The sequence below is a fragment of the Manacus candei genome, unplaced genomic scaffold (assembly GCF_025592945.1).
Source record: "Manacus candei isolate 608988 ecotype Guabito, Panama unplaced genomic scaffold, ASM2559294v1 h1tg000033l, whole genome shotgun sequence".
Classification (NCBI taxonomy): Eukaryota; Metazoa; Chordata; class Aves; order Passeriformes; family Pipridae; genus Manacus; species Manacus candei.
Window position 1 is genome coordinate 7,824,437 of NW_026138081.1, and position 24,253 is coordinate 7,848,689.

Consider the following 24,253-nt stretch of genomic DNA (forward strand, 5'->3'; position numbering starts at 1 on the left):
TAGCTAGTACTGCTGAGGACTTCTGTTATAATGGTATTGGTGAAACACTATATTGTCTCCTGGCCCGTGGCTTCCTGACTGACTCACCTGCACCATGGTTTGTGATGCACAAGATGTTATTATCATGTAATTTCCTGCTATGGCTGGGCTACGTCTGCTCTTGGATGGGAGAGCTGTTTAGCCGGATTTCTTTTTTCTCATTATGTGCAGAATAAGCATGTGTAGTGTAGTGATATAGTGGCTTCAGCAGTTAATATTGCTTAATTTAATTTATGGAATCCATAAAAGGCCCAAATGTGGATATTGTGGAAAGAGTGCAAGTTGAACAGAGAACATGCCATATTATCTAGCTGGATGGCTAACTTTTGTTCTCAAGAGCTGAAGAGAATCCACTGTCATCAAATACGAAAAGACTTCAGAGCCTGAGTTAGGTGATGTGATGGTTATTGTTCTCAGTGTCTTGTAACCCTGTGAGCTGAATTGCTTGTTTCAAATTAGAGAGTGTTACTTCAAAAACATTATTGATGTAATCAAAGGGAAATAAGTCTGTATTGTAATAAGACTGTTCCATAACTGTTCCACTTTCATTAGAAATGGTTGAAAAATCTGGTTTTTATTTTTTTTATAATAAGTCTTACTGCTTCTAAAAAGGGTTTTCAGTCTGACAGCGACTTGAGAATTCTAAAAAATAAGAAATGAGTTCTAAAAAATACTTATTTCAACTGCAATTTCTCATTGCTGAATAACCACTGCTTTTAGTGATTTTAATAATATTTAATGCAATAGCTGGCTTCCTATTTTCATATTTTAGTAATAGTACTAGGTACTTTTGTTTTTATGTAGTGAGTGCTCTTACAGAAAAAGAGTGGGAAATTATTCTATAATTAAAAAGAAATCAGACTTGACAATTTTAACAAGGATGTTTAAATATTTTGGAAAAAGATTGTATGCTGTTATTTGTGTTAAAGCTTCCATGAGTTTCTAACATAATGTAGTTGAAGGCAGCACTGTTACTAAAAACATTTCAATAACAAAAGATCCTTCTGGCTCTGCTGAGCCCTTAACATCCCATATGTAACAGAAATGAGAGAAGAAAGCAACAAGCTGTTTTCTTCAGCTTTTTGCCACTGACTGAGAGCCAGCCTCCATGTTGTGGTTGAAATTTGTGATGAACTTGGTGAAAACTTTTACAGTTGTGCATCTGACTGGAAAAGTTGGTGGGAGCTGGAATGCTGCTGTTTGAATGTCCACATTGCTCCATGGTGTTAAAGCACAGGTATAGATTTTAGGACTATAGAAAGTAACAGTAGATATCAATAATTGCAGTGTTCTGTTAGGTCCTTTCTAGTTTGTGAGGGTTGCAACTACCCCAGGATATCCCTCTGTGTGTGGTTATTCAAACCTTATAGTAGTGAATAACTACTTTATTTTGGGATTAGGCTATGATAGAATGTTTGAACAATCTCCTTCTTTTCCCCAAGTTAACGTGTTGTCAAAAAAAAAAAAAAGGCAAGTCTTTTTGTGGCACAGAACAAGTGCATCATTTCTGCTTTTGAAATCAGTGGGAGGTGGAGCTGTGACTCAATCTATACAGCTCTTCTTCCCAGCCACAGTTGGTTGGAAAATACTGTGGTCCAGGAGCATCTATGCGTTGGGAGGCATACAGACTGGAGCATTAGTGTTGCCTTCTATAAAACAGAGAAAATGGGATCATCGGCCTATTCCCCTTTGGTAAGAGAAAATCAGCGGTGGGGCAGGAGGATCTGTTCGAGTGTCTTGGTTGAGATTCATGAAAAGCAAATGCTTGGGAAATTTTGATCTTTAAATGTAAAATGCATCTACAGTGGGCAAATTTATTAGTAAAAGCAGCAGATAGATGGTCTTGGTGAGATGGAGATGTATCCTATCATAAGAGTAGAATGGAGATTTATCATGAAGAGTAGAAATGGTAGGGGCCCCTGATGCTGCCATGGTGTATCTGAGTAGAAACTGAAAATGACTGCTGGGTTTTATTACCAGTCCCTCTCTTGGTTCTTTGTCCCTAGGATCGATTCATCCGAGCAAACCCACACAGGAAGGTTGGAATCAGGAGGAGGAATCATGAAAGGCCATATAGCACTGAAGATGAGGTACTGTACAGTTGCATGGACAAAGCTGCAGGGTATAAAGGATGGCTGTGCTACCTGCAATCTTCCATGAGCCGTTCCTGTCTCTCCCTAAGTTTAACTGTTGTTGTTGTGAGAGGTGATATTTTTTTTTTAGTGGTTAAGGGAACATTTGTTTCTTCTGTGAGTATGCTCTCTAGAGTGTAGAACATTTTCCATGACTTACGGATTGGGAAGGCAATGAACTTGTGGTTTAAATGCTGGGCAAGGAACTGGGAGAGCTGGATTTTACTCTTGGATTATTGTGGCATCATTACATGATGGCAATCATATCTCGTAACACCCAAGGCTTAGTCTTTAAATTGTTTTTCTTTTACTTTATGGAGGCATATCAGTAGATAAAATGGATTATTCCAGTGTCTGCCACTTTTCTAAACACTAATTTTTATGAAGATGAACTGGTAAAAGGTGTTGGAAGGTGCTGAATATGGTACCTACTGGATAAGTTAGAAATTGTTCTGTTTTCTGAGTAGTGTCTGGATGAAAAGATATTAAATAACTTAAACAAAAAATAAAAATTGTATGATGTATTTTTTCCCTCCTGAGTTTCCTGAATCTGCTCCCCAGGTGCAAAAGTATGAGGCTAAATCTTTAATAGATCTGGGAGAACAGTGAATTCACTAACTGCTAGCACTATGGAATAATAATTAGGTTTATGTCTGCATATTTGCTTAGTACTTAAGCCATCTCATGAATGAGTTTTCTCCAAACTCCTGGACATGGGTGGTACTATAGCTGAGAATGACACATTAATCCTCTGTATTTGGGATGTAAAGTTGACCTTTCAGCAATTTGGATTGTATACTCCTTTCATTCTCCGTCTCCAGAAACACTGCTGCCAAAAATTCTGCTGAAGCTTTAGTGATTCCTGCTTTCTTGAGTTCTAGTTTTCTAACAAACCCTGGTTTATATACGTATATCAGTTCTCCATGCTATGTTAATGTGGTTTCATTTTGAATAATGAAGACCCTAGTTATGAATGACAGGTTATCTTTACTCAGTGTCACACAGTGCCAAAAAAGAGAAAACAATACAGCTTCTTCAATCTTATGTAATTTCAAATTTGCACTGAAATGCGAGAGCTGCCTTATAGGGAGCTGTCCTATGTGTGAACTGGAAGAAATCTCTGATTTCGACCTGCTTTGTGCTGGTATAACTGAAGAGTTTTGGAATCCTGTACTGGATTGTTCACTTCTAGAACTATTCTTGCCCTCTTTTAGTCCTTTATTTCCTTTTAAGGGTCAGGTATTTTGGTATAGTGAAGAACGTTATGGTGTTACATACCCCATAGCCAGATTGGCCAGTAGCAGTGATATCTTGACCAGGGCATTCTAATATGGAGGGTGTCTTGTCCTGTTCTGCAGAAATGTTACATGGCAGATGGACAGCAGTCCCTGCTGGAGGAATGAGGGCATCTTTTTGTCCCCAGGCTGGCACACTGGGCAGTGCTTTGCTGTAATCTATTGCACTCAGCCTGAAATTTAAGCAGCGAACCCTGTAGTTTAAAAGGAGCTGGGCTTTAAATGGGCAATTATTGAATGACTTTTTAGGTGAAAATTGTCTTGTGATATTTCTTCCTACTCCTTGCATGAAAACTTAACCTCCAAAACCTAAATCTTTAGACAACTGAATCTTAAACATAACTGGAATCTGACATGATATAATGTCAAATAAAAAGGAAGTATTTCTTCTCAGAAAATGTCTCAAATAGTTAAAATAAAAGCATATTCACTACATTAGTGAGAGATTGGCCTTTGTGATGCTATGGAATAGGTTATGTTATTTATATCTGAGTTATTTGCTAATATTGCTAATAATTAAGGCTTTTTTTCATTGTTCTGCAGCTGGAAGTACCTCAGTTGTGCTGGCTTACTGTAACAATTATAAGCATGAGAAATGTCCACAAAGCAGATCTGTGTAAGTATCACTGATGGTCTGCTTATAGGTTAGCAAGAAAATGACTGCCATCTGATTTTAATACTCTTGTGCACCTGTTGCTTGGATTACAATAATATCTCTTTTTTTTGGCTGAAGAAGTTGTATCTGTTTTAATTTTCATTTAAACTCGAAATAATCTAGAAAGCAGTTAACAACAGAAGCTAAATAGAATAGAAGTTCAGTGTTGGGAAAGTAGTTATCCTTCCCTTAACTGGTTGCTCTGTGATATTTCCCTTTCTCCTAACTCTTCAGTGCCCCTTTATCCACAGGTTGCCCATTTCCCTTCTAAAAGGGGCATCTTTGTGAAAGACAGGAATAATCAGTAGTTGTGTTGGATGCTGCTGTGTTTGTCTCTTCATTGCTATATCGTTGTGAATGACTTCTGCATTACAATTAGAACCAGGTCCAAAAAATCCCCAAAATGAAATTCTTCATTTTGTTTTAAAAAGAGACATTTCAGGAAGCAAAGTTGTACATAATTTTTTTTTTGGAGCCTTGCAAATAGTTGAAAATAGGAGTAAAAAAAATCACAAGAGACGGAAGACTTAGTTCAGTACCTTTGAAATGAAATATTTTGACTTTTGTTATCAAATAGAATTAGTACTTTAAATTGGCTTTTGTTTGGAACTGACATAAATGTAAATAGGAAAGTTAAATAGCTCTAACCCCAGAATATTTTCCTTTGTATCTAATGAAATACTTAGGACTTCTCAGAGGTTAATATTTTCTATCCCTGATTGGGCAAAAGAAATAATAACAAAGTACTGCTGTACTAACCAAGCAACTTTTTGTTAACACAGGGAGCCAAACTGATTGCTATGTCAAGCTGTGGCTGCCGACAGCTTCATGTCAGGAAGCCCGGACAAGAACTGTACGCAACTGCAGGAATCCTGTCTGGAACGAAACTTTCCACTTTGTGATACAAAGTCAAGTAAAGGTGGGCTCTGTGGCTATGATAAGGAGCAGGTGCTTTCTAAAGGGGGCATCTTCACCTGCTGTGTGCAGGCTCTTTATGGGAGTCTTGAGGCTCACACAGCTTGAACTCAGTTACACTGAAGAATAGGATGGTAACAGGAAAAATGAGTGTAAGCTCAGAAGGTTATGGAACATTTGAAATAAAGCTGAATGCTTCTTTCTGTCCCAGAGCAGTTGTAAAAAACTGCTAAAATGTTTGTAGAGTTAGCAGAAACAGATGAGCAGTCAGAGTGCAAGTGATACAAGGCCTAGAGAGAGGGTCAACATCTTATGGTATAGTAGTGCTGTTATGGGTATTCTGAGCCTTGAGGGACTGCAAGGGAAATCCCTACAATTGAAATCCAGTTAAAAGAATTTGTTCATGTGCTTTAGCTTCTATTTGCAAAGGGCTAAGTTTTTTCCCTTTTTTATTGCTTTTTGCTGAAATGTCAAAATTTCTCAAGGTGGTAACTGTGAATCCACAAAGGATCTGATAAACAGCATGTTCTGTCCAGTGCGTGTTACCATCATGCCTGTCACTTAATGCTGCCTGTCCTTTGACCTCTTGTTCACTGCCAGATCTGATGACTTACCTCTTCTAAGGTAGTCCCTGACTCTGCAGTCTGAGCTCCAGGGGCTGTGAGCTGAGCTCCACACCGTCTCAGGAGTCTGTCCACGTTGAACAACATGAGGTCTGCAGGTTGGCTCTTACTAGAGCTTCCTTTTGGGCTCAGCAGTCCCAGAATATATATTTTACCTCCTTCTCTGCCTCTCTCCTCAGAACATCCTGGAGATGACAGTCTGTGATGAGGATATTTTTACACCAGATGATCAGCTTATGACTGTTCGCTTTGATGTAGCTAAAATCCAACCTGGAGAAAAAATTCACTTGAATTTTGAGTTGAATGCAGAGGTGAGCGGACAGATAAAATAATACTCTTGCTCAGAATTTTGTCCCATTAAAGTTGTTCTCACACAGAAAGACTTTGTTAAAAGGATTTAAATACAAAGTTAAAAACAGAGAGAGCAAAAAATGAAGAAGCTGATGATTAGGGATCTCATTGCTGTTGTAGGAGACTGACAGGGGTGGGAACAAACCTGACCCCTTTCCAGGCAGCTAGGGGGTATTTTCTCTCAGCTTCATTAGAAATTTTGTCCTGCACTTTCAGATAATGTGCTTGGTAATGAAACATTTCATTCTAATGATAGTATCTTAGGTTTTTTTTCTCCTTCTGATAAACGGCTTTAAGAAAAAAGTCTCAGCAACTCTGTTTATGCTCTTTTGCTGTAGGGTTAAAAATTTCTTTTAGAATGTCTGAACCAGCACAGAATGGACAGGCCTTGATGAATGAGAATCTCATCTGTATTTTATTTTTTCTTCTAGGTCAGTGTCTGACCTAAGAGTTTTACTTGCTGCTTGTATCTCAAAGAATATTGTGTTTGATTGTATTGAACTGGAGATAAAGAGTATCTTATTAAATCTTATGTGGGTGAAGTTGCTAAGAGGACAGGTGGAGAAATCAAACTCATCTTTTAAGAGAGCAGAATACATAGCCAGATTACTTTCTGCAAAACGTAGCATCTTCTCTATTTGGAGGGTGTGTAGTAGTGGAACTTCAGGGCTTTTTCATGCCTCTGACAAGGGCTTCAGTTTACAGTTCCTAGGAACTGGTGTGTGCCATTTATTTCTAAACCACTGTGTCAGGCTCTTTGGAAAATCCTCTTACCTGTTTTTTGTATTACTATTGCTTTGAAGAGTGTTTATTAACTACTCTTCTAGAAGGCCAGTCCTTACTAAGGATTGCTTAATAAACCTGTTCCAGCTGGCTACAGCCTTCCTTAGAAAAAGCCTTATGTGACTGATATTGTTTGAGGTGTGATTCAAGCCTTGAGTTTGCTCTGAGGCATGTGCTGGGTTGTCTTAACCCACTGGTTTAGCAAGGTGGAAGTAGGGGAGGTCAGACAAAGTGAACTGTATCTCAGGAATGTCTTGGTCAAGCTGTCCTTCTTTGAATCATGATGAATTGAGGCCTATGAGGCATCACAGATTATGGTCTGTACATGGAGTTTTGGAAGACTTAGGATTATTTTTTTTTAAAGTGACTTAGTAATGGAACAGGCTGGGCAACCTTAATAATAGGTTGTACTGACACCTCTGCCCATAATGATTTCTTTCATCTATCAACGTATCCTAGAAGAAGGGCTGAGGAGGTCAGATGGGTAATGTCAGAAAAACAGGATTGCTTTGCTGTGCCTCTTGCTCACTGTGACCTAACAAGTCTTTGCATTTTTATGCTCTGGGTTTTTCACCCACAAAAACGTGACTGGGACTTAATAGAAATATAATTTGTATGAGTGTGTATAAAACATCATAATAAGAGTGGGAACATAAGGAAAGCACTATTAGGCAAGTATTCTGAGCCGTGGTCTTCTGAACCTTGTTTCTACTGTTCTTTGGACAAGGTTGAAACAGACTGTCATTGAGTTTGGATAGTACAGACTGGTCACAATCTGATACTTTATACAGTCTCTCTTGCATCTGTGCAAGGTGACTGCTTTCTAAAATCTGTGTCCCAGCCTTCTATTACAGATTGTTGCAAACAATCTAATTCTCATGAAACAGAAACTTTGGGAGAAATTAGCAAGCAGAATCATCTGCTGCTGGGTTACATACCACAGATCCATCCCTCAGAGGAGCCATCAGAGATGTCTCCTTCACTGATGTGAACTAGTAAATATAAATTTACTCTTCACCTTTACTGTAGTGATGATTTTACCATGGCAGCTGCATTATCACACTTGCCTTCGTTTTCACAGTAATTTCACAAAGTTAAAGTATGTGTGCAGCCAGACAAAAGCAATATTTTGCAGTAAATGTTAGTTGTTCTGAATATGAATGAAAAAATGTTGCCATCACTTGTCATAAAGAGATTTATATCTTCCAATAATTAGTGTTTTCCTCCCTGTGGGTGATACAGAAGATCTCTCTGATACATGTTTTTTGTGTGATATTTCCTGGGTTGGCAGCATCCCATACATCAAGCAGCAAATGGCTGGAGTGAAGTAATACAGTTATTCAATCCTTCTTGTGTTGTTGATGTGTTACTCTCTCTGTTGCTATTCTTGTTCTTATATTCTTCCCTCTCTTTACTCTTGATTTGTCTCTCATGAGCTCTTTCCCTGATTCCCCTTCACAGCTCCAGTCATATCTCTTCTTCCCTTCACCCTGGTGGTTTTTAGTTTCCAACTTGGTTCCTTCTCCCACCTTTTTTTTAATATATAATAACTATACTCTGCAAATTATTTTGTTTTAACCCAGACACACTGCTCATTTATTCGCCATACTAGGTCCATTCATTCTTAAGTATGTTCTACATTATTCACCTGTTATACCTCCCTTTCTTGGCATTGATTGACTCATGTCTTATCCTATTAATAAATGCATATGGGACCTTCACTCCCTATTCTGTGATACTTAATTCTCTTCCTTTTGTGGGGAGAGCTGGTTGGTAAACAGTAGAGTGGTGGGGAGACTTGAAATGAAAGGGTGACCACAGAAGACTCTATCCATTTACATTATGATGTAGAGAGAGTGGGAATAAAAAAACTTTGCAAGAGAGGGTTATAAAAAATTCATCAGAACCCTATCAAAGGAAAATATTTTTTCATTCATTTTCTTTAAATTAAATATAAATCTTATTTTCAGAACCAGGAAGAACTAGAAGTGGAATTTCTACTGGAAAACATGTGAGTAAAGCCTAATGTTACAGAATTTGTCATCAGAAAACTACATTTTTAGAGAGTGGTAATGCAGCACTGGGAAAATGGACCCATGTACTGGTGCTCAGACATCGTATCTCAGCATCTTCCCATGGTTGCTTTTCTCTCCTGAATTTGGTGAAATCCTTCCTTGAGTGATAGTCTCATTTATTATTTATAGCTGAGAGAGAGTGTTTATTTTGTAATTCAGCCTAAGGAGAGATGATACTGATCAGGAGAGGTAAGAAAGAATGAGTGTCCTTGGGAGGTATGGGACTGTGACCTGACAGTGACCACGAGAAAGAGGGGAAAGATGGAAGTGCTGATGGTACTTGCCAACTAGAAAAACTGAGCTCAGAGAACTATTTGCTTTTAAAAACTTATTTTTTATATACCCACTTTTAAATAAACCTTTTCGGTTTTGCTTTTCAGCCCAGGTGTATCTGAGAAGATCATTACTAATGGCGTACTAGTGGTAATTTTTTTTATTCTGATGTTCTTATGAGAGGGCAGAACTGAAGGATGTGGTTGGAATAGCTATGCCTTTAGGCATAGCCTTTATTCTGTTTCAGATGAGACACAGGTGTGGTTGTGAAGTTTTGAATTTTTTTGGGGCTGTAGTGCGTTCTGTGTTGGGAGAGACTTGGACCAGCACTCTGCCACAATGCCAGTGAGGTGCTCAGTGTTGACATGGCAATAAACAAGGAAACTTGGTAAGGGAGTGAACCAATGTGACTGCAAGGTTGACTACTGAATGTCTACCCTGGAGTCAAAGGTTCTATTCATACCATGTCCAAGTGTGTGATGCTCCTTTGCTGCTACTTCCTCTTATGCAGCAGCATCTTGGGAAGTTTCACCTTCATCTGAAAGGTATTAAAGTATAGGACCATCAGTCCAGTTGTTCTGCAGAGCTGTAGGTATCCTTCAGCTCACTCTTCTCTAGATAAAATTTAAAGCATGGCCTAGCTAGGGAGAAAAATTTCTTGTGTTAACTGTTGGGAATTGAATGGTATTTAAATGTAGTGGGACAGATCTCTTATTATATTGGCTCCCTTGACAACAATATTGCTTGCAATATTTATACAAGATAATCCACTTCTACAATTTCTTTATGTCCATAGACTATTATGGCTGAGTACAGTGTTTCTGTAGGATCCCTAGGTCCTCAGTGAGAATCCTGAACTGTTTCTGTGACCAGTGATTTTATTGCTTATCTTTTCCAGTCTCGCGAAGTTTCCTGTTTGGAAGTACATGTGAATGAAACAAAAACGAAGAACTCTTACACAGGTGAGGTTACTGATTTAAATTGTTTGCCACTGCTTTTTATGCTATGGGAAATGCAGCTGAATCTAGATAAATACTTGATCTGTTTTAGTCTCTTTTGCATCAGAGCTGCTTGGGGATTGAGGTGTTTCCTGAATTACCTAGTTGCTAATAGTGAGAATCCTCTGAAGATGGCATAACTGTGTAGCTTAAGGGAAACTGTGAAGGTTCTCCCAAGGCTGGGAGACTTGGAAACATCACTGCAGTGTGATGGAACTGAAATATTGTGGTGAGAACAGAAAGCAAAATAAGGGAGACACAATTCTCAGGAGGGCGAAGACTACAGTGGAAACTCAGGCAGTGTGAATGCTGCTAGTGGCGTCCACTGGTTTAACACATGCTCTCTGTCACTTGGCAGGGTGTCAAAAATGAATGGTTTAGATTGCTTAAAGAATCACTGGCAAAGGTATCAGCTAAAGCAGGTTTAATATAAATTCGCAAAAGTGCAAGAAAATTTGATTGCAAGGTTCACTCTATTACTTACTACATACATGAAACACACAAAGGAAAATCAGATTAGAATCAGTCTAAAATTATTTATGTGGAGACTGGGGATGCAAAAGGCTAAAGATGGAAAAGGGTAAGGGTGCCAAGGAGTGAGGGAGACCCTTCCATTGAGTCGTGAGGTTCAGAGTGGACTTCCTTGCCAAACTTAGTCTCAGACTTGATCACAGCTTAGGATTTAGTGGTACTTAATCATTGTCTAATTTAACATTTAGAAAATGATTCAATAGCATTTGCTGTAAGCACTAAAGTAAGTAATTTAATTATGAGTGTAAGATGGTAACATTCATACTGCACCTGCTGTGGGGTATTTAAATCAATTCACACATGCATGCACACAAATAAGTATGGACAAAGGTACCTGTTAAAAATTCTCCTGGAGGTCAGTGAAATACTTACGGTCAGATGCCTTTGCGTCTCTCAGTGGGTGAAAGATTGAGCCTAGAGAACAGATCGGCCTAGACCCTATTGCCAGCTTTTGGGATCAGTCCTCTAAGTATCACTAACTTGAGAGCTGGAGAAGGCATCCTGCTTAGATGGGGATGCTGGTGCAGCCTGCTGCAGTCCAGGTGAGTTCAAAAGGCCTTACTTAGGACTGCTGTTTATAAGGTCTCAAGATGATTTGCTTTAGCCAGCATTCAATTTCCATCCTGGCTGCCATGTGCGTCAGTAGTTAGCAGAGTTTTCCTTGAGAAGTCCAGTAACAATAATATTCTTCCACCTGGGCTGTGATTCAGAGAAAGTTAAGGTTCCAAGGCTGCTTATTAGACAACAGCAGTTTGTTAGGTGACAGAAGTTTGTGGGAACAGACAGTGTCTCTGATTAGCTCAAGGGGACCTTAACTGCCCAAGAGCATCAAGGCTGAGAATTCCTGAGGTAGTAGTGAGGCTCCAGGAAGAGGGAGTAAGGGCAGGCGATGCATAGGGGAGAAGCTGCCTATGCACTGTGTGGTGCAATGCTGCACCAGCCTTCTGCTTTATCAGTCTGGCCCTTGTGCACACTGGTTAGGGGGGAGGAAAAACATTGCAGTCCAAGACTGAAACTTTACTTGGGGCATTTTTATTTCTTATTTTTCAGGGCTAGTTAACATCTCTCTGTGGTTTGCTTCTTGTTCTTAGGCAGAGATTTCACGTTCACAATGAAAGGATCCTATGAAGAAACTCAGGATGTTTCCATAGGTCCTCACTCCAGACGGGGAAGCAGTGAAACCACTAGGTTCCACTATATCAAGCACAGTCAACCCAGACTGCTCATGACACTGCCAAAGGAGCATGTTTTCTGTTGTGTATGTTTTGCTCATGGATGGTGATAACACTTAAAGTAACTTTTGGGAGAAGCATCATGAGTTAACCCTTCTCTGGTATTTTTGTACCTATGGTTTATAAATAATTTTCTCCTTATAACATCTCCCCCCCTATTTATTTCAGCATGGCTCAGCTAGAAGGGGAATGGGTGTAAGTAGTCCCCTGGCTGTGCCTCTCCATTCCCTGGACTTGGGAAAGAAAGTGACAGTCATGAGAGTGAGTATCCTTTGACAGCATTTGGAATTCTTTCAACAAGTGTAAACTATATGTGTAATATCTGGTCGGGTATTAATTTTTTTATTAAAAATATACTAACGGAATGATATGTATATTCAACTCTGCATACACTTGGAAATACAACTGTTATTTGAAGAAAAAATAGGATAGTCAGAATTACTGATTGCTTTAAAAGTATTTTAAAAGCAGGATCCTAGTGATGATTGTGTGCTGAAGACCTAAGAAGACATCAAAGATATGTCATTAAACTATATATTTGAATAATTACTAATACTGTAAAACTTGCTTTTGAAAAAATTCAGTTCTATTAAATATTTATGGTGTTTTCATTCTTGATTTTCAGGGGGAATCTTATGAAGTGTCTGTGAATGAGGAAAATGGGTAAATCTTTTATTTCTTTTGAATGATTACTTAGGCCATCTCCTATCCTTTCATAATATCATTTTTAGATGAAAGGAATCTACAGGTGGGTTCAATCCCTTAGTGGGCTGTTAAGTGTTGGACTCAATGATCCTTGTGGGTCCTTTCCAAGTTAGAATATTCTGTGAGATTCCTGGTCTTCAAGTAGCTCATTTCAAAACTAAGAATAAAGATAGTAATTGGTTAAAGATGGGGGAAGGGTTAATAAGATGATGCAAGCTTTTGAATTGGTTGGTAAGCGCTTAGAATAGAACAGGTGGTAGCTACTCATGGGGTATAACCAGTCACAATGTTTTTCCTAATGTTGGTGCTTTGTAATTCTGATACTTAAGAATCCCTGTCTTATAACCTTTACCTATAATAGATACACCTTTATGTGTAACACATTTCTGACACGTTTCAGTGAAACACATAGACACTAAATTTATTGACTGACTTGCAGACATTTTCTGAAGGGCAACATTACCCCCTACTGATGAGTTAGCTACATTGCAAGCCTTAGTTGCAGGTGGATGATAAACAAGAGATTTCTACTGAATTCAGAGAAGAGGCAAAATAATCTTTTGGTTGAAAAAAACCCCTGAAACAGTAGCCCTGTGAAAATATAAGTTATGGAATTAATGAAGATGCACATGATATTTATAATAATGTACACACTTAATTAAGTGTGATATTAAGACACACACTTAAAAGACATCTTCTGACTGAAGTAGTTGCAGCACAAGTTTTTTGTAGAGATAAGCCTAACTTGATATTAGGGTCCTTTTGCCTAAAGTGTTTTAAGTTTAAATAACTGCTTACACTCTCTGTGTGCTTCAGGAAACATATACGTAGCAAGAGAATGTGAAGAGGTGTCCAGATATCAGAGCTCAATGTGAAACAGCTTGAATTCAGTTAATTTCTTTGGCTTTAATAAGCAGATAATTTTATTTATTTATTTTCCTTATGATTGTGTGAAATAGTTCAGGACATAATTTTGGCCTAAAATCTCCACAGGAAGGCAGAAATAGAGTGTCTGTGACATCCATATACTTTCCTTCATTTGCGCAGGAGAACCTTCATGTGCAGCGAAGGATCCTTTCTTTAAACTGGTTTATTGTTATTGCTTTAGAAAAGGCCTGCAGGTAATGTCTTGTACTGCTCTTATGCTCTAGTTGCAAAAATTTAGATGTGCGGTTGGGGTTTGATCTATGCGCGGAAGAGCGGGATTTCATCTGTAAAAGGAAGAAAGTGGTTGCTGCTGCTCTGAAAAATGTTCTTCATCTAGATGAAGACCTGCAGGAAGACGAGGTATGTGGGACATCTTGGGAACTTGAAGCATTATGATCCACTTTGAAAGAAGTGGATATGATGTACTTGCATGAGTACCTATATAGCTCTTCCACGTATTCTAGACTGCATTATATAGGCCAGATTGTCATTTGCACATAAGACCATATCCAAGAATTTTTGACACAGAGTATGAAAGAGGAACTGTCAGGAGGCTGGTTATAGCTCCTTTATTCTCTGCCAACCTCCATCCTCACTCAGGGGCACCCAAAGACCATATTTCTTGACATAAAGGTATGTATAACCAAGGTTGGGGAAATTTGATTGCTTAGACTGAGACCATTTCTCCTGTTTGGTACTTTTCTCTGCTGCTATATAAGGCTTATAGAGGAAGGCTGCAACTCTCCTGTAGCACATTGGTGTGGTAGCATCTGTCTTATGTGTTTTTCACTGTTACCTCTTGCTTCCTCCTCTCCTGGGGATCCCTGAACTCAGAGGTAGCTGCTGTGTTACTGGAGGACAGTAATCTGCTATGGGGCTGTGGTGCTTAAGCAGGAGTCCGAGAGAATGTGCCTGTGTGGTATTTCTTCCACTGCTGTGTTTGAGTCCCAGCACATCCAAGCCTTGATTCTATATGCAGGACAGCATTTGTCAATCAAGTCCAAGTGCTCATGAACTTAAATAACAAGTAGAATAGGGCTTGTTATTATTAAATCAGAATAAAGAGCTATTGAGTCATATTAATTAAAAAAAAACAAAACAACCAAACCAGAACCCCCAGGCAGTTGGTAAAATACAATGAACACAAGACTAAAGGTAGTGGCATTATATGATCCTAAAACTGAATATTTGTTGTCTCAGTTTTTGATAAGTGCTACCTATGGGGAAAAGGGAGGGTGTCTAACAGAATTGCTGCATCCTTGAGGAAAGTACAATACACATGGCATTAGTATTGGGGAAGGTGGAGGTAATTTGGGTTAGAAAGATGGTGTTAGATCTATAAAGCTTTGCACCATCTACTTGGAGAATAGCAATGTTGCAGAGGAAGAAAAAAATATGCAGGCTGCTTTTGCTCTGCTCCTCTGACCTCAGTTTTTAAAACCTCACATTTTAAAATGTGTTTTGAGGCAAAAAGGTGAGGAAAAATTAAAAACATTGAGAAAATCTGAAAATAGATTATGCCATACAAGAACCATACTTAGAGCTTCTGACTCACCAAAGCATCACTGATCAGGAAAATGCTTTCAGCATACACTAAGTCCCACCAAAGTTTACATAACTCAAATACACACCTAGGCACTGCCATGAAGAGGGTGAATTAAATTAAAACCTACCTGAATCAGGTGTTGCTGTTACTTTTTCTGCACGACCATTACTTCTCTATTTCATCTGGTGATGATCACCTCTTTGTGTGTTGAGCAGGTGCCAGTGGTGGCAGTTGTGACCTCAGCAGGGGGAGTGCGATCCATGACAGCTATGTTTGGCAGTCTTCTGGCTCTCCAGGAGTTAGGTGTTTTGGATTGCATCTCATACATCAGTGGTTTATCTGCCACAACATGGTAAGGAAAGTTGGGCTTGTGCTTGCCATTTGTGTTAGCAAAGTGATAACCTGGTGTAACATTTGCCTTGCTGATGAATTTACCCCGCACGATGCTTGGCTTCCTTTTGGCACTCGTTTCATGGGACTACTTAGTAGTGCTGTAGCCCTTATTTCTTCTAGTTACAAGAAACAAATTGAATGAAAACTACAGTATTTCTATAATTGCACTGAAGTGTTTACAGAAACTAAAAGAAAAAAGCACAAACCAGGGTGGTTTACCTGTAACTGTGTTATCTAGTTGCACCAAATCTTCGTTCGCCAAGCCTAGCCATGATGAGTTGCACGTTACACTTCAGAAATCCTCCTGTAGTATTTGTCAACTCCTACACATCTCTGAAAAGTAGACTTTAAAAGAAAAGCCCTGAGAAATATGGAATATGGTGAATCACCAGAACGCTCAGTGCTGACTGCCTTGCACAACTAGGGCAGTTGAGGGATTTGGAAACATTTTGCCTCTGGAGGGCTGTTCTAAAAAGATACATGAGACAGAACTAGAACAAGTGGTGTGGAGATGAGAGGGGATGACTGGAATCTGCCTGAGCTCTGCGAACTGACAGCTCAAGTCTGGCCCTAAGTATGCCAAGAGTCTGAGGTGACCCACCTGCTGCATGCCCAAGGAGGGGGCTCTCACACTTGGCCAGGGCAATATTCACTGCCAAACTCCAGCTTAATGTTTCACACAGTGTCTGATGCAGCTGAGGGAGCTGGCCTCAGACAGAAGCTGTGGCTTGAACCTGGATAATGAAAGGCTAAATCTAGTAAAAGCTTGTGTTATTAGTGTTGCTTTATTACCCTTATGATTCTGATAAGAAACAAGCTAGGATGATTTTGAATGTATCTGTGCAGCAAAAAGAAATCATTGTATGGTCTAAATTCTGCCTGAGCTTTGAACTGCTCTTCTAAGGTAAAAGTTGGAGAGCAAGAGCCCTGTGTAGCCTGAAAGAAACCCAACTCTGTGTGTAATAAGCCCAATGAATTGTCATGTACCCTGTCACGACCCACAGTATCTTTCTTCTATCCAGGACCATGTCAAAGTTATATGAAGATGCGAATTGGTCACAGAAGGACCTCAGAGGGCCAATTAGTGATATCAGGAAACATGTGATCAAGAGCAAGCTGCACTGTTTCTCATTGGATGATATGAAATACTATGAAAATGAGCTTTGTGAGAGAAAGCAAGAGGGGCATAAGCTGTCCTTTACAGATTTATGGGGACTCTTCATTAATCGTATGCTACATCATCAGGTATTTTATATTATATATATATATATATATATATATATATATATATCATGTATTCCAGAGGATTTCTAACTTTCCATATCTAAGGTTCTGGATTCAGTTACAGGAGAGGTTCTCAAGACTTCTGAGGGGCTCATTCTTTGGCTTTTTAGAAGAATAACAGCACAGTAACACTAAAATGTAACCATCTAGGGTAGATGTCTGAGCATATAAAAAATTCAAAATGTTAAGGAAACTGATTTTTCATCTTTATTTTCAAGTCAAGTGATCATTCTAGTAACACATAGAGCAAAGATGGCTCTGACAGAATGAAGTTCAGGCACAGCAATATAAACCTATATATGAGCAAACAAAACTGTATTGAAGGAAATGGGTCCTGGTTGACTTTTCTCTGCAGCACCTCCAAGACAGCTAAATAATTTTTTTTCCTTAAAGCAAGTCATATCCTAGTAACTGTACAGACAAGTTTCTCATATTTTTGCTCTGTCCCAGCACATGACAAAATTCCCATGAGCATCAGTGATAGTGCTTTGGCAAAGGCTTATGGCAGATAACACATGAAGACATTTGTGTGACCAAAGAACTGAAGTTGCTGAGGTTTAGCAGATATTTCATTGACAGACCATGCTTGGATGCTGTATTAGATCCATGCATCATGTTCATCTTTTACAATGACTTCTGTTCTTTTTAAACAGGAAAGTACTCAAAAACTCTCAGATCAGCAACTAGCAGTAAATCGGGGGCAGAATCCACTGCCTGTATACCTGTCCCTCAATGTCAAGGATAACTTTAGCACTTTGGATTTTAAAGGTAAAGATTTTCATACAGCCTTCTATACCTCTAAAGAGTTTCCTTTTAAGTCTGGTTAGATGCCAAAAGCTTTTACTGTAAGTCCAAACCAAAACACCTTTTAAATAATTTCTTTTCCCCCTGTCTTCATACCTGGTTTCTTACTTGCATGAAAAACATGCATCCTAATACTGTGGAAGGAAGATACCTGTGCTGTAGACACTGCTCTGTGAGAGATGGACATGCCTTTTGCTGGCAACCTTGAGAGCCACCACTGCTGCTCTTTTTCTCTCTTGTCCCCACCTACTCCTCACAACCCCTTTTAGTCCAAGAGAGCTGTGAAGAGGGAGGAAGAGGGTAAAGAAGGGAGAAGAAGGGAAGATGTGGAGAGGCGTGAGAGCAGGAGGCAGCTCCCAGCAGCCAGAGAGGATCTGAGGAGGGACAGCACTCAGTGCCCCGATCAGTGATCCTGATCAGTATTCCCACAGTGTTTTCTGGCCCAAGTGGAGCAGGAAGCCCTGCAACTGAACCTGATCATCTGCTTTTAGGCACATCTGCAGTCCTAGTCTGTTCAGCCAAGGTTTTTTTGAGGGGAGGGGATTTGGTCAAAGTTTTTTAGCCTCACAGGCTGTGATTTTGGTAGTCTTAAGAATGAATGGTAGCTGGTGTCATTGCTGACTCAGAGGAACTAAAAATGTCACATCTTGTGCAGGGCCTTAGCAGTCAGCCCAAATTTTTGCTTCCTAGTGCAGAAATAGATCTGAACCCCAACCTGAATGGATTTTCACAGTGTTAGTGGAGGAGGTGAATTTGGCTTTTGCATTCATGTATCTAACATGAGCATGTAAAAGGTAATCTGTTTGTTTCAAAACATGGTGGTTTGAACTGTCTGTCACCACCATGGTGAAGCTATAGGCCTTGACCTTCCAGATTTTGATTCTTTAAGCTGCTTTTTACATGTGTTCAGGTGGCTGTAATAAATCTGTTTTGATACCTTATTTGCAGAGTGGGTGGAGTTCACACCTTTCGAGGTGGGTCTCCTGAAATATGGGGCCTTCGTTCGTTCAGAAGATTTTGGTAGTGAGTTCTTCATGGGTCATCGGATGAAGAAGATCCCAGAGTCCCACATCTGCTTCTTGGAAGGTAATTTGCTATCTCCAAAAAACATCACCTTTATAGCTGGCTACACAGAGGTGATCTGCAAGTAGCAGCATTTGTACACCAGATAATGTATCTAATGTGACAAAAAAAGAAACAAATTCTTGAGGCAAATGTGATTAATTTGCTAAACATCTTAGGTTAGACCAAAATAGAACATATGTATACACTCATATGTGCACATACACACACGAGAACCAATCATCTGAAATATTTAAAATCACAACCTGACTGTTATACACAGCCAAGTTTCTAAAATGGCCTGGTCGTAAACCAGATATTATGGGAAATGGCATGGCATTTGATATTGATGTGAGAATTCATAGTACTTAATAACTAAACCAGAAACTGAATCCAAATAGATTGCCATAGCTGTGCTCTAAAAATTCAAGCGAGTGTTAAGTATGACACTTTTTTTTTTTTTTTTTTTTTTTTTTTTACTTTTCAAGGCACATGGAGTAATATATTTTCCCAGAATTTTATGGATGCTGTCTATCTCTCGGGTCATTCAGAGGATTTCTGGCACAGATGGACCCGAGACACTGAGCATGACATTGGTTAGTTGTTTAGATTATTTTTCTCTTGTATCTGCATTATCTTCACACTTCTCTGAAATGTGAAACCTCACATTTGGTAAAGAGCTTGTCTTTGTGTCCTGTTTCTGGGTTAGGAGACTACAAGCCCTTGGGAATGAAGGAAAAGCAGGAGAGAAACAGTTGTGCTGGAAACAGGAAAAAACATTGTGCTGCTCACTGTGCAACATCCCTGGGGAGTGTTGTTAGTCACAAGAGGGTTACCAGAAGCCTTTTAGGGAGGGAGAGGCCAGACAGGGAACAACAAGGTGATGGTGTGACACTGAAATGCACCTCTGCCCAGAACACTGCATGGTGGCACATGCACTCAATCACAGATGGGGCTGGTGGCCACAGTGGTTTGGCTGCCCAGCACCCCTTTCTTTGTTGTTATTAGTATCAGAGAAACATTCTAAGCAAATGCAGACATACACCCTCTTCTTCTTCTTTTTCCTCCAGAGGAGCACCCTGCTCTGCCCAAGAAGCCTCATGAACAGACAACTTGTTTATCCATTCCCAAAGGTTACCTTTCTAATACTCTTCGAGAAATGATGACTGGACGACCAGTGGTTTCAACTTACCATAATTTTCTCAAGGGCTTGCAGCTACATAAAAAGTATTTAGAGAATGAGAGCTTTTGCATGTGGAAAGGTAATAGTAAATTGGTTTAGATGCATCTTTGAAGATGTTTTGAGTGCTGATACTTGCTAAGGACAAATACTTGATAAGTTTTATCATAAAGGCAAATTTTGATTAGTATTATTTGATTAATATATTTGTGGAACTAGTTTTGTTGAACCCGAGATGATTTACTGCTGATCTTGTTTCTGTCTTGAAGAAACCACAGTAGGCTTGCTTGAATTCTTCCTAAGAAAAATCATGAAAGAATGACTTGCAGCTTCCATGGAAGTAGTGGAACAGCCACAAATTTATACCAGTTGAAAAAGCAGTATAACGTATCATTTTGAATGAAGCCAAGTCACAAAACTGCTCCCTCTTATTGATCTCAGAGTTGAGCTATAGGTGCTAAAATTATGTCAAAGACAAATATTTAACTGTGGGCTTTGTGTCAAAGACTAATACATGTGGACTGTCTTTTCTTTCTTCCTTTGCTATGCTAATTTGGAAAAGAAATGGACTTAGTCCTGCAGTAATTAATAATACAAGTTTTGACTTTCAGATACAGTGCTGGATTCTTCTCCCAACCAACTAAATGAAATGGGTGACTACCTCAAACTGATAGATACAGCCTTCTTCATCAACACCAGCTGCCCACCCATTCTGAGGCCAGAGAGAAAAGTGGATGTCATTCTGCATTTAAATTACAGTGGAGGATCACAGACTCTGGTGATGTTTTGAAGCAGTGATTCTTTATCTGTATGACTCCAGCAGCTGAATGACCACCACAGCTCCCCCTCCCTCTCTCTCTTCCCCCTCGAAAATTGTCTGGTTTTAATTAAGTTAAATGATCGTATTAGTGATACTACTCAACACTGTGATCATAATGTTTCTATCAGGACTGTTTTCATTATCTTACTGGGACATACACATGAACACAGATACAATAGAAGTTCACAGATGTCCTGTTCTATGCGTCTCTGCAGACTGTCATTCTGGTACCAAGTTCCACCATAGTTAGTTAAATAACTTTTACAATGTAATTAGTTAATACATAATTTTGAAATTTTTGAATGAAAACTTGGAATTTTTCTTTTATGTGTGACTCTTGGTGTGGGCATAAGTTTCACCCAGGCATTTATTCTGCTGTTTGAAGAAACTTGAGGGGCATATCTGATTGAAATGAATGCAATTTATTTGTAAGAGGATTTGAAGACATACATTGTTAGATGCACTGAATGCAAAGATTTAAGAACCTGTCATCAGAGATGCCATGTGTAATCAAAATTTCCCTACCCAAATCCTCTAAATCACAAAAATGCTCTGAATATCACATAAATTTCAGAAAACAATAACCTTGCTTTGAAAATTTAAAGTGTTAGCAAATCAACCAAATTTTTATTACCAAGGATCTATTAAAATCAAGATGATATGCTTGTTCCAGTGCTTACTTAGTATTATTTATAAACATATAAATCAATCCCAGATTGCCTAGTGCAGCAAAATAACAGTTATGGGGCTTGGTAATCTTATTTCAACCTCTCTTTGTGTTGCAACTCTCCTCTCCATTGAACCAGCCGCTGGACCTATTCTCAGAGTACTGTTTGGAGCATGGTATCCCATTCCCCAGCACAGAGCTGAGCCAGGAAGACCGGGAACATCTGAAGGAGTGCTACGTGTTTGAGGATAGCTTGGAGGCACCAATCTTGGCCTTTTTTCCACTGGTGTGTGATACTTTCCAAAAATACAAGGCACCAAGTAAGTTAACAGCATTAATAATTTTTTGAGGTGGTCACATCCAGTTTATTCATTGAATTTGTTCCTCTTCCAAAACAGGACACTTGCAAGCTTCTGAGTTGGCTAAATTAGTATGTTCCCAGTCCTGTTGTGATGCATTTAGTGTTGGCCAACTAATTGGGGATTGGACTGAAGAGATTCAAAATTAAAAGCATGAATAGCTATAGCTTGAGGGAAACCCCCTTACCTGGCAGCTCAAACAGTTTGTGTTCCTTTAATATTAAAGGAGAAGAGGTAGATACTAAGTTATATCCACTGGTAGCTAACACTATCACCAGACAGTCTTGTAAAGAGGTATGATATTTACTTGGTTAACAAAGGTAGAATTTCTCCTATTATTTTTTTTTTACCTAAAAAAGAATTGAGAACAGAAAGCGCTGAAAACATGTGATGGAACAAAGGCTTTGCCAGGGTAGCAAGCTACTTTGATACTTGTAATTTTTTAAAAATTGCTGTATTGTTTTATTTAGTTCAGCAACAGAAGAAATTTGTTTCACCAGAAAAAAAACCTACTTGGCAAATTCAGTTTCAGTTTATGAATACTTTTGAATGGCTCAACTCCAATTTTTTTCTTGCTAATGTTGTATGATCCAGGAAACTTTCCTCAAAAAATGAACAAAAATCCATGTATCAGCTTATTGGAAAAGACCTCATGCAGTTCATCATCTTATGTATTCTGCTGCATGTGCTTAAAATCTCAGCCACCTGAGAGCGAGGATTCCCAATCCAGGAGCTTCCTGGCATAATTTTCTACCAGTTGGTAGATAAGAGCTATCATCTCAGTACTCAATGGGAAAGTTAAACATACAAAATTACAAATCTTAAAAAATGAAATATTCTGTTGCAAAACTTTAATTTAGAGAGGAAAGCATTCTACATGGAAAAATTGTTCAGTCGGTCACTTCTGGATCAGCTGTAACTGTAGTCAAACAGCAAGCTTGTATATTTTGTTAGTGCAGCAGACATAGTACCTGTGCAGTAATTAAACCTTGAACCATTTTCAGGAGATAATTCAGTTTCATGTGTCTTTAACTGTGTATTTTGCATTGCTTGGTAGCAGTTTTCCACATCAATAACATTGCTGTGTTCCTATTTCAGATATGGAGCGCAGTCCCACAGAGATGGAGCAGGGAAGAGTAGACGTGTCCAACTGTACTGCTCCCTATGGCACTGGTCTGCTTACGTATAGCGAAGAGAATTTCAATAAGCTGCTTAACCTGTGCTGCTACAATATCCTGAATAATAAACACTTAATTCTTCAGGCTTTGCAAACTGCAGTGGAACGAAAGAAGCGATTTAAAAACTGTTCATCACCTCATTCACATAAATTCTCTTAAAGTATATTTTGTTGAATCTCACCAGAAGGAGATATGCAAATATTTTGGTACTGGACTAATGCATATTAATCTGCTGCAAGCTCGCAGATGTTCATGATGGCAACAAAATTTGATATGAACTCCTTTGACTTCTGCAACAGTGTGTTGGTCAGTGTGTAGCTACTGCTACAATTTTATTCCCACTGCCATCCAAAGCACAGACAGGGGAAAGTTTATGAGATTTTCATACTTGTCTTAGAAAAATGGTTGCTTAAGAAAATGTATTTAACTGATCATTCTTAGATCTTTACTGTTGTCTGTAACAATATACATACATTGTAATAGCTATTGTTCAAATACTAAGTATCCATGCATAATCTTATTAAGAAGAAGAAGAGTTTTATAGCTACAATCATTGGTGTATGGTTTTTTTATTAAATTCCATGGACTCAGCTCAGCTAGTGAGTTGTTCTGGGGAAAAGCTATTCTTGCTTCTGATACCAAGAAATCAAATATCGGGGGAACAAAGAGCTTTTTTAAAAACCTCTGAGGAAGGATGAAAGAAAAGCTGCCACTTCAACTGTGGAAGATGAAAAATGGAAGGAAACTACTTTCAAGAGTGCAGATGACTCAAATGATAATATGACGTTTACTAGTCCAAATATTGGTATTTGAAAATTCCGAGGTATTTATTTAGTAACATGGAGTACAGCACTTGGCTTGCATATATTTTCATCAGCCCTTTCTATTCCCCTTTGTGGTCATCTCATTCAATACACTGGCATGAGTATATAAAAAAAGCAAATCCATCTGTATATTGCAGTATGTCCACATTACCATAGGAACATGACATCTTCTTTCCTTCTCCTGTGTCGTGGTCAGACGGTAATGGTCTTACAGGTCTCTGCTTCTTAAGCAAGAGGTAACATTGTTCCCTTTAAGACAGCCGTTTTCTGTACATTAGTTCAATTAACAGGAGATATCACTAGCAGGTGTCTGTCAAGCTTTGCTGCAATACAAATTAAACAAACAAAGTCTCCTTTCATAAAAGGAAACTGTTGGCAGTAACCTTTGCGTCTCATTTTCATGAATCTAAAGTGGTCAAGTCCAACAACTTTTCTTTTTTCTCAGTTACTGATAAATCTTTCTTTTCCAACTCTGCTTTCTTAAGAAGAAAGCCAGTTTTTCACCTTCTTTTCTTGCTCTTGGGTAGGGTAATCTGATGTTATGTGTCACCAGCAAGACTGCAACAGTTTTCTGCAAGCAAAGAAGAAAAGGAAGATGTCAC

The 24,253-nt window shown here is 38.9% G+C and overlaps 1 protein-coding gene across 1 annotated transcript; it reads left to right on the plus strand.

Annotated features, from left to right (window-relative positions):
• Window positions 1-398: 398 nt before the first annotated feature.
• LOC127472928 (cytosolic phospholipase A2 epsilon-like) lies at window positions 399-24,253 on the plus strand. Its single transcript, XM_051791865.1, has 21 exons — window positions 399-1,731; window positions 2,046-2,129; window positions 4,010-4,082; window positions 4,904-5,040; window positions 5,839-5,970; window positions 8,764-8,804; window positions 9,249-9,291; window positions 10,040-10,103; window positions 11,762-11,928; window positions 12,071-12,163; window positions 12,528-12,565; window positions 13,759-13,894; window positions 15,296-15,432; window positions 16,496-16,718; window positions 17,411-17,525; window positions 18,510-18,647; window positions 19,112-19,219; window positions 19,694-19,885; window positions 20,415-20,581; window positions 21,430-21,610; window positions 22,748-24,253. Exons 1-21 carry the CDS (start codon window positions 1,705-1,707, stop codon window positions 22,984-22,986), a joined length of 2,535 nt encoding a protein of 844 aa, XP_051647825.1. The 5' UTR covers window positions 399-1,704; the 3' UTR covers window positions 22,987-24,253.

Bases quoted from the DNA above. Each gene is read 5' to 3' on its own strand.
- LOC127472928 (XM_051791865.1), top strand. From the start codon at position 1,705: ATGGGATCATCGGCCTATTCCCCTTTG. The intron at 12,164-12,527 runs GTGAGTATCCTT...CTTGATTTTCAG, and splicing joins AGAAAGTGACAGTCATGAGA to GGGGAATCTTATGAAGTGTC. The intron at 18,648-19,111 runs GTAATTTGCTAT...TTACTTTTCAAG, and splicing joins CCACATCTGCTTCTTGGAAG to GCACATGGAGTAATATATTT.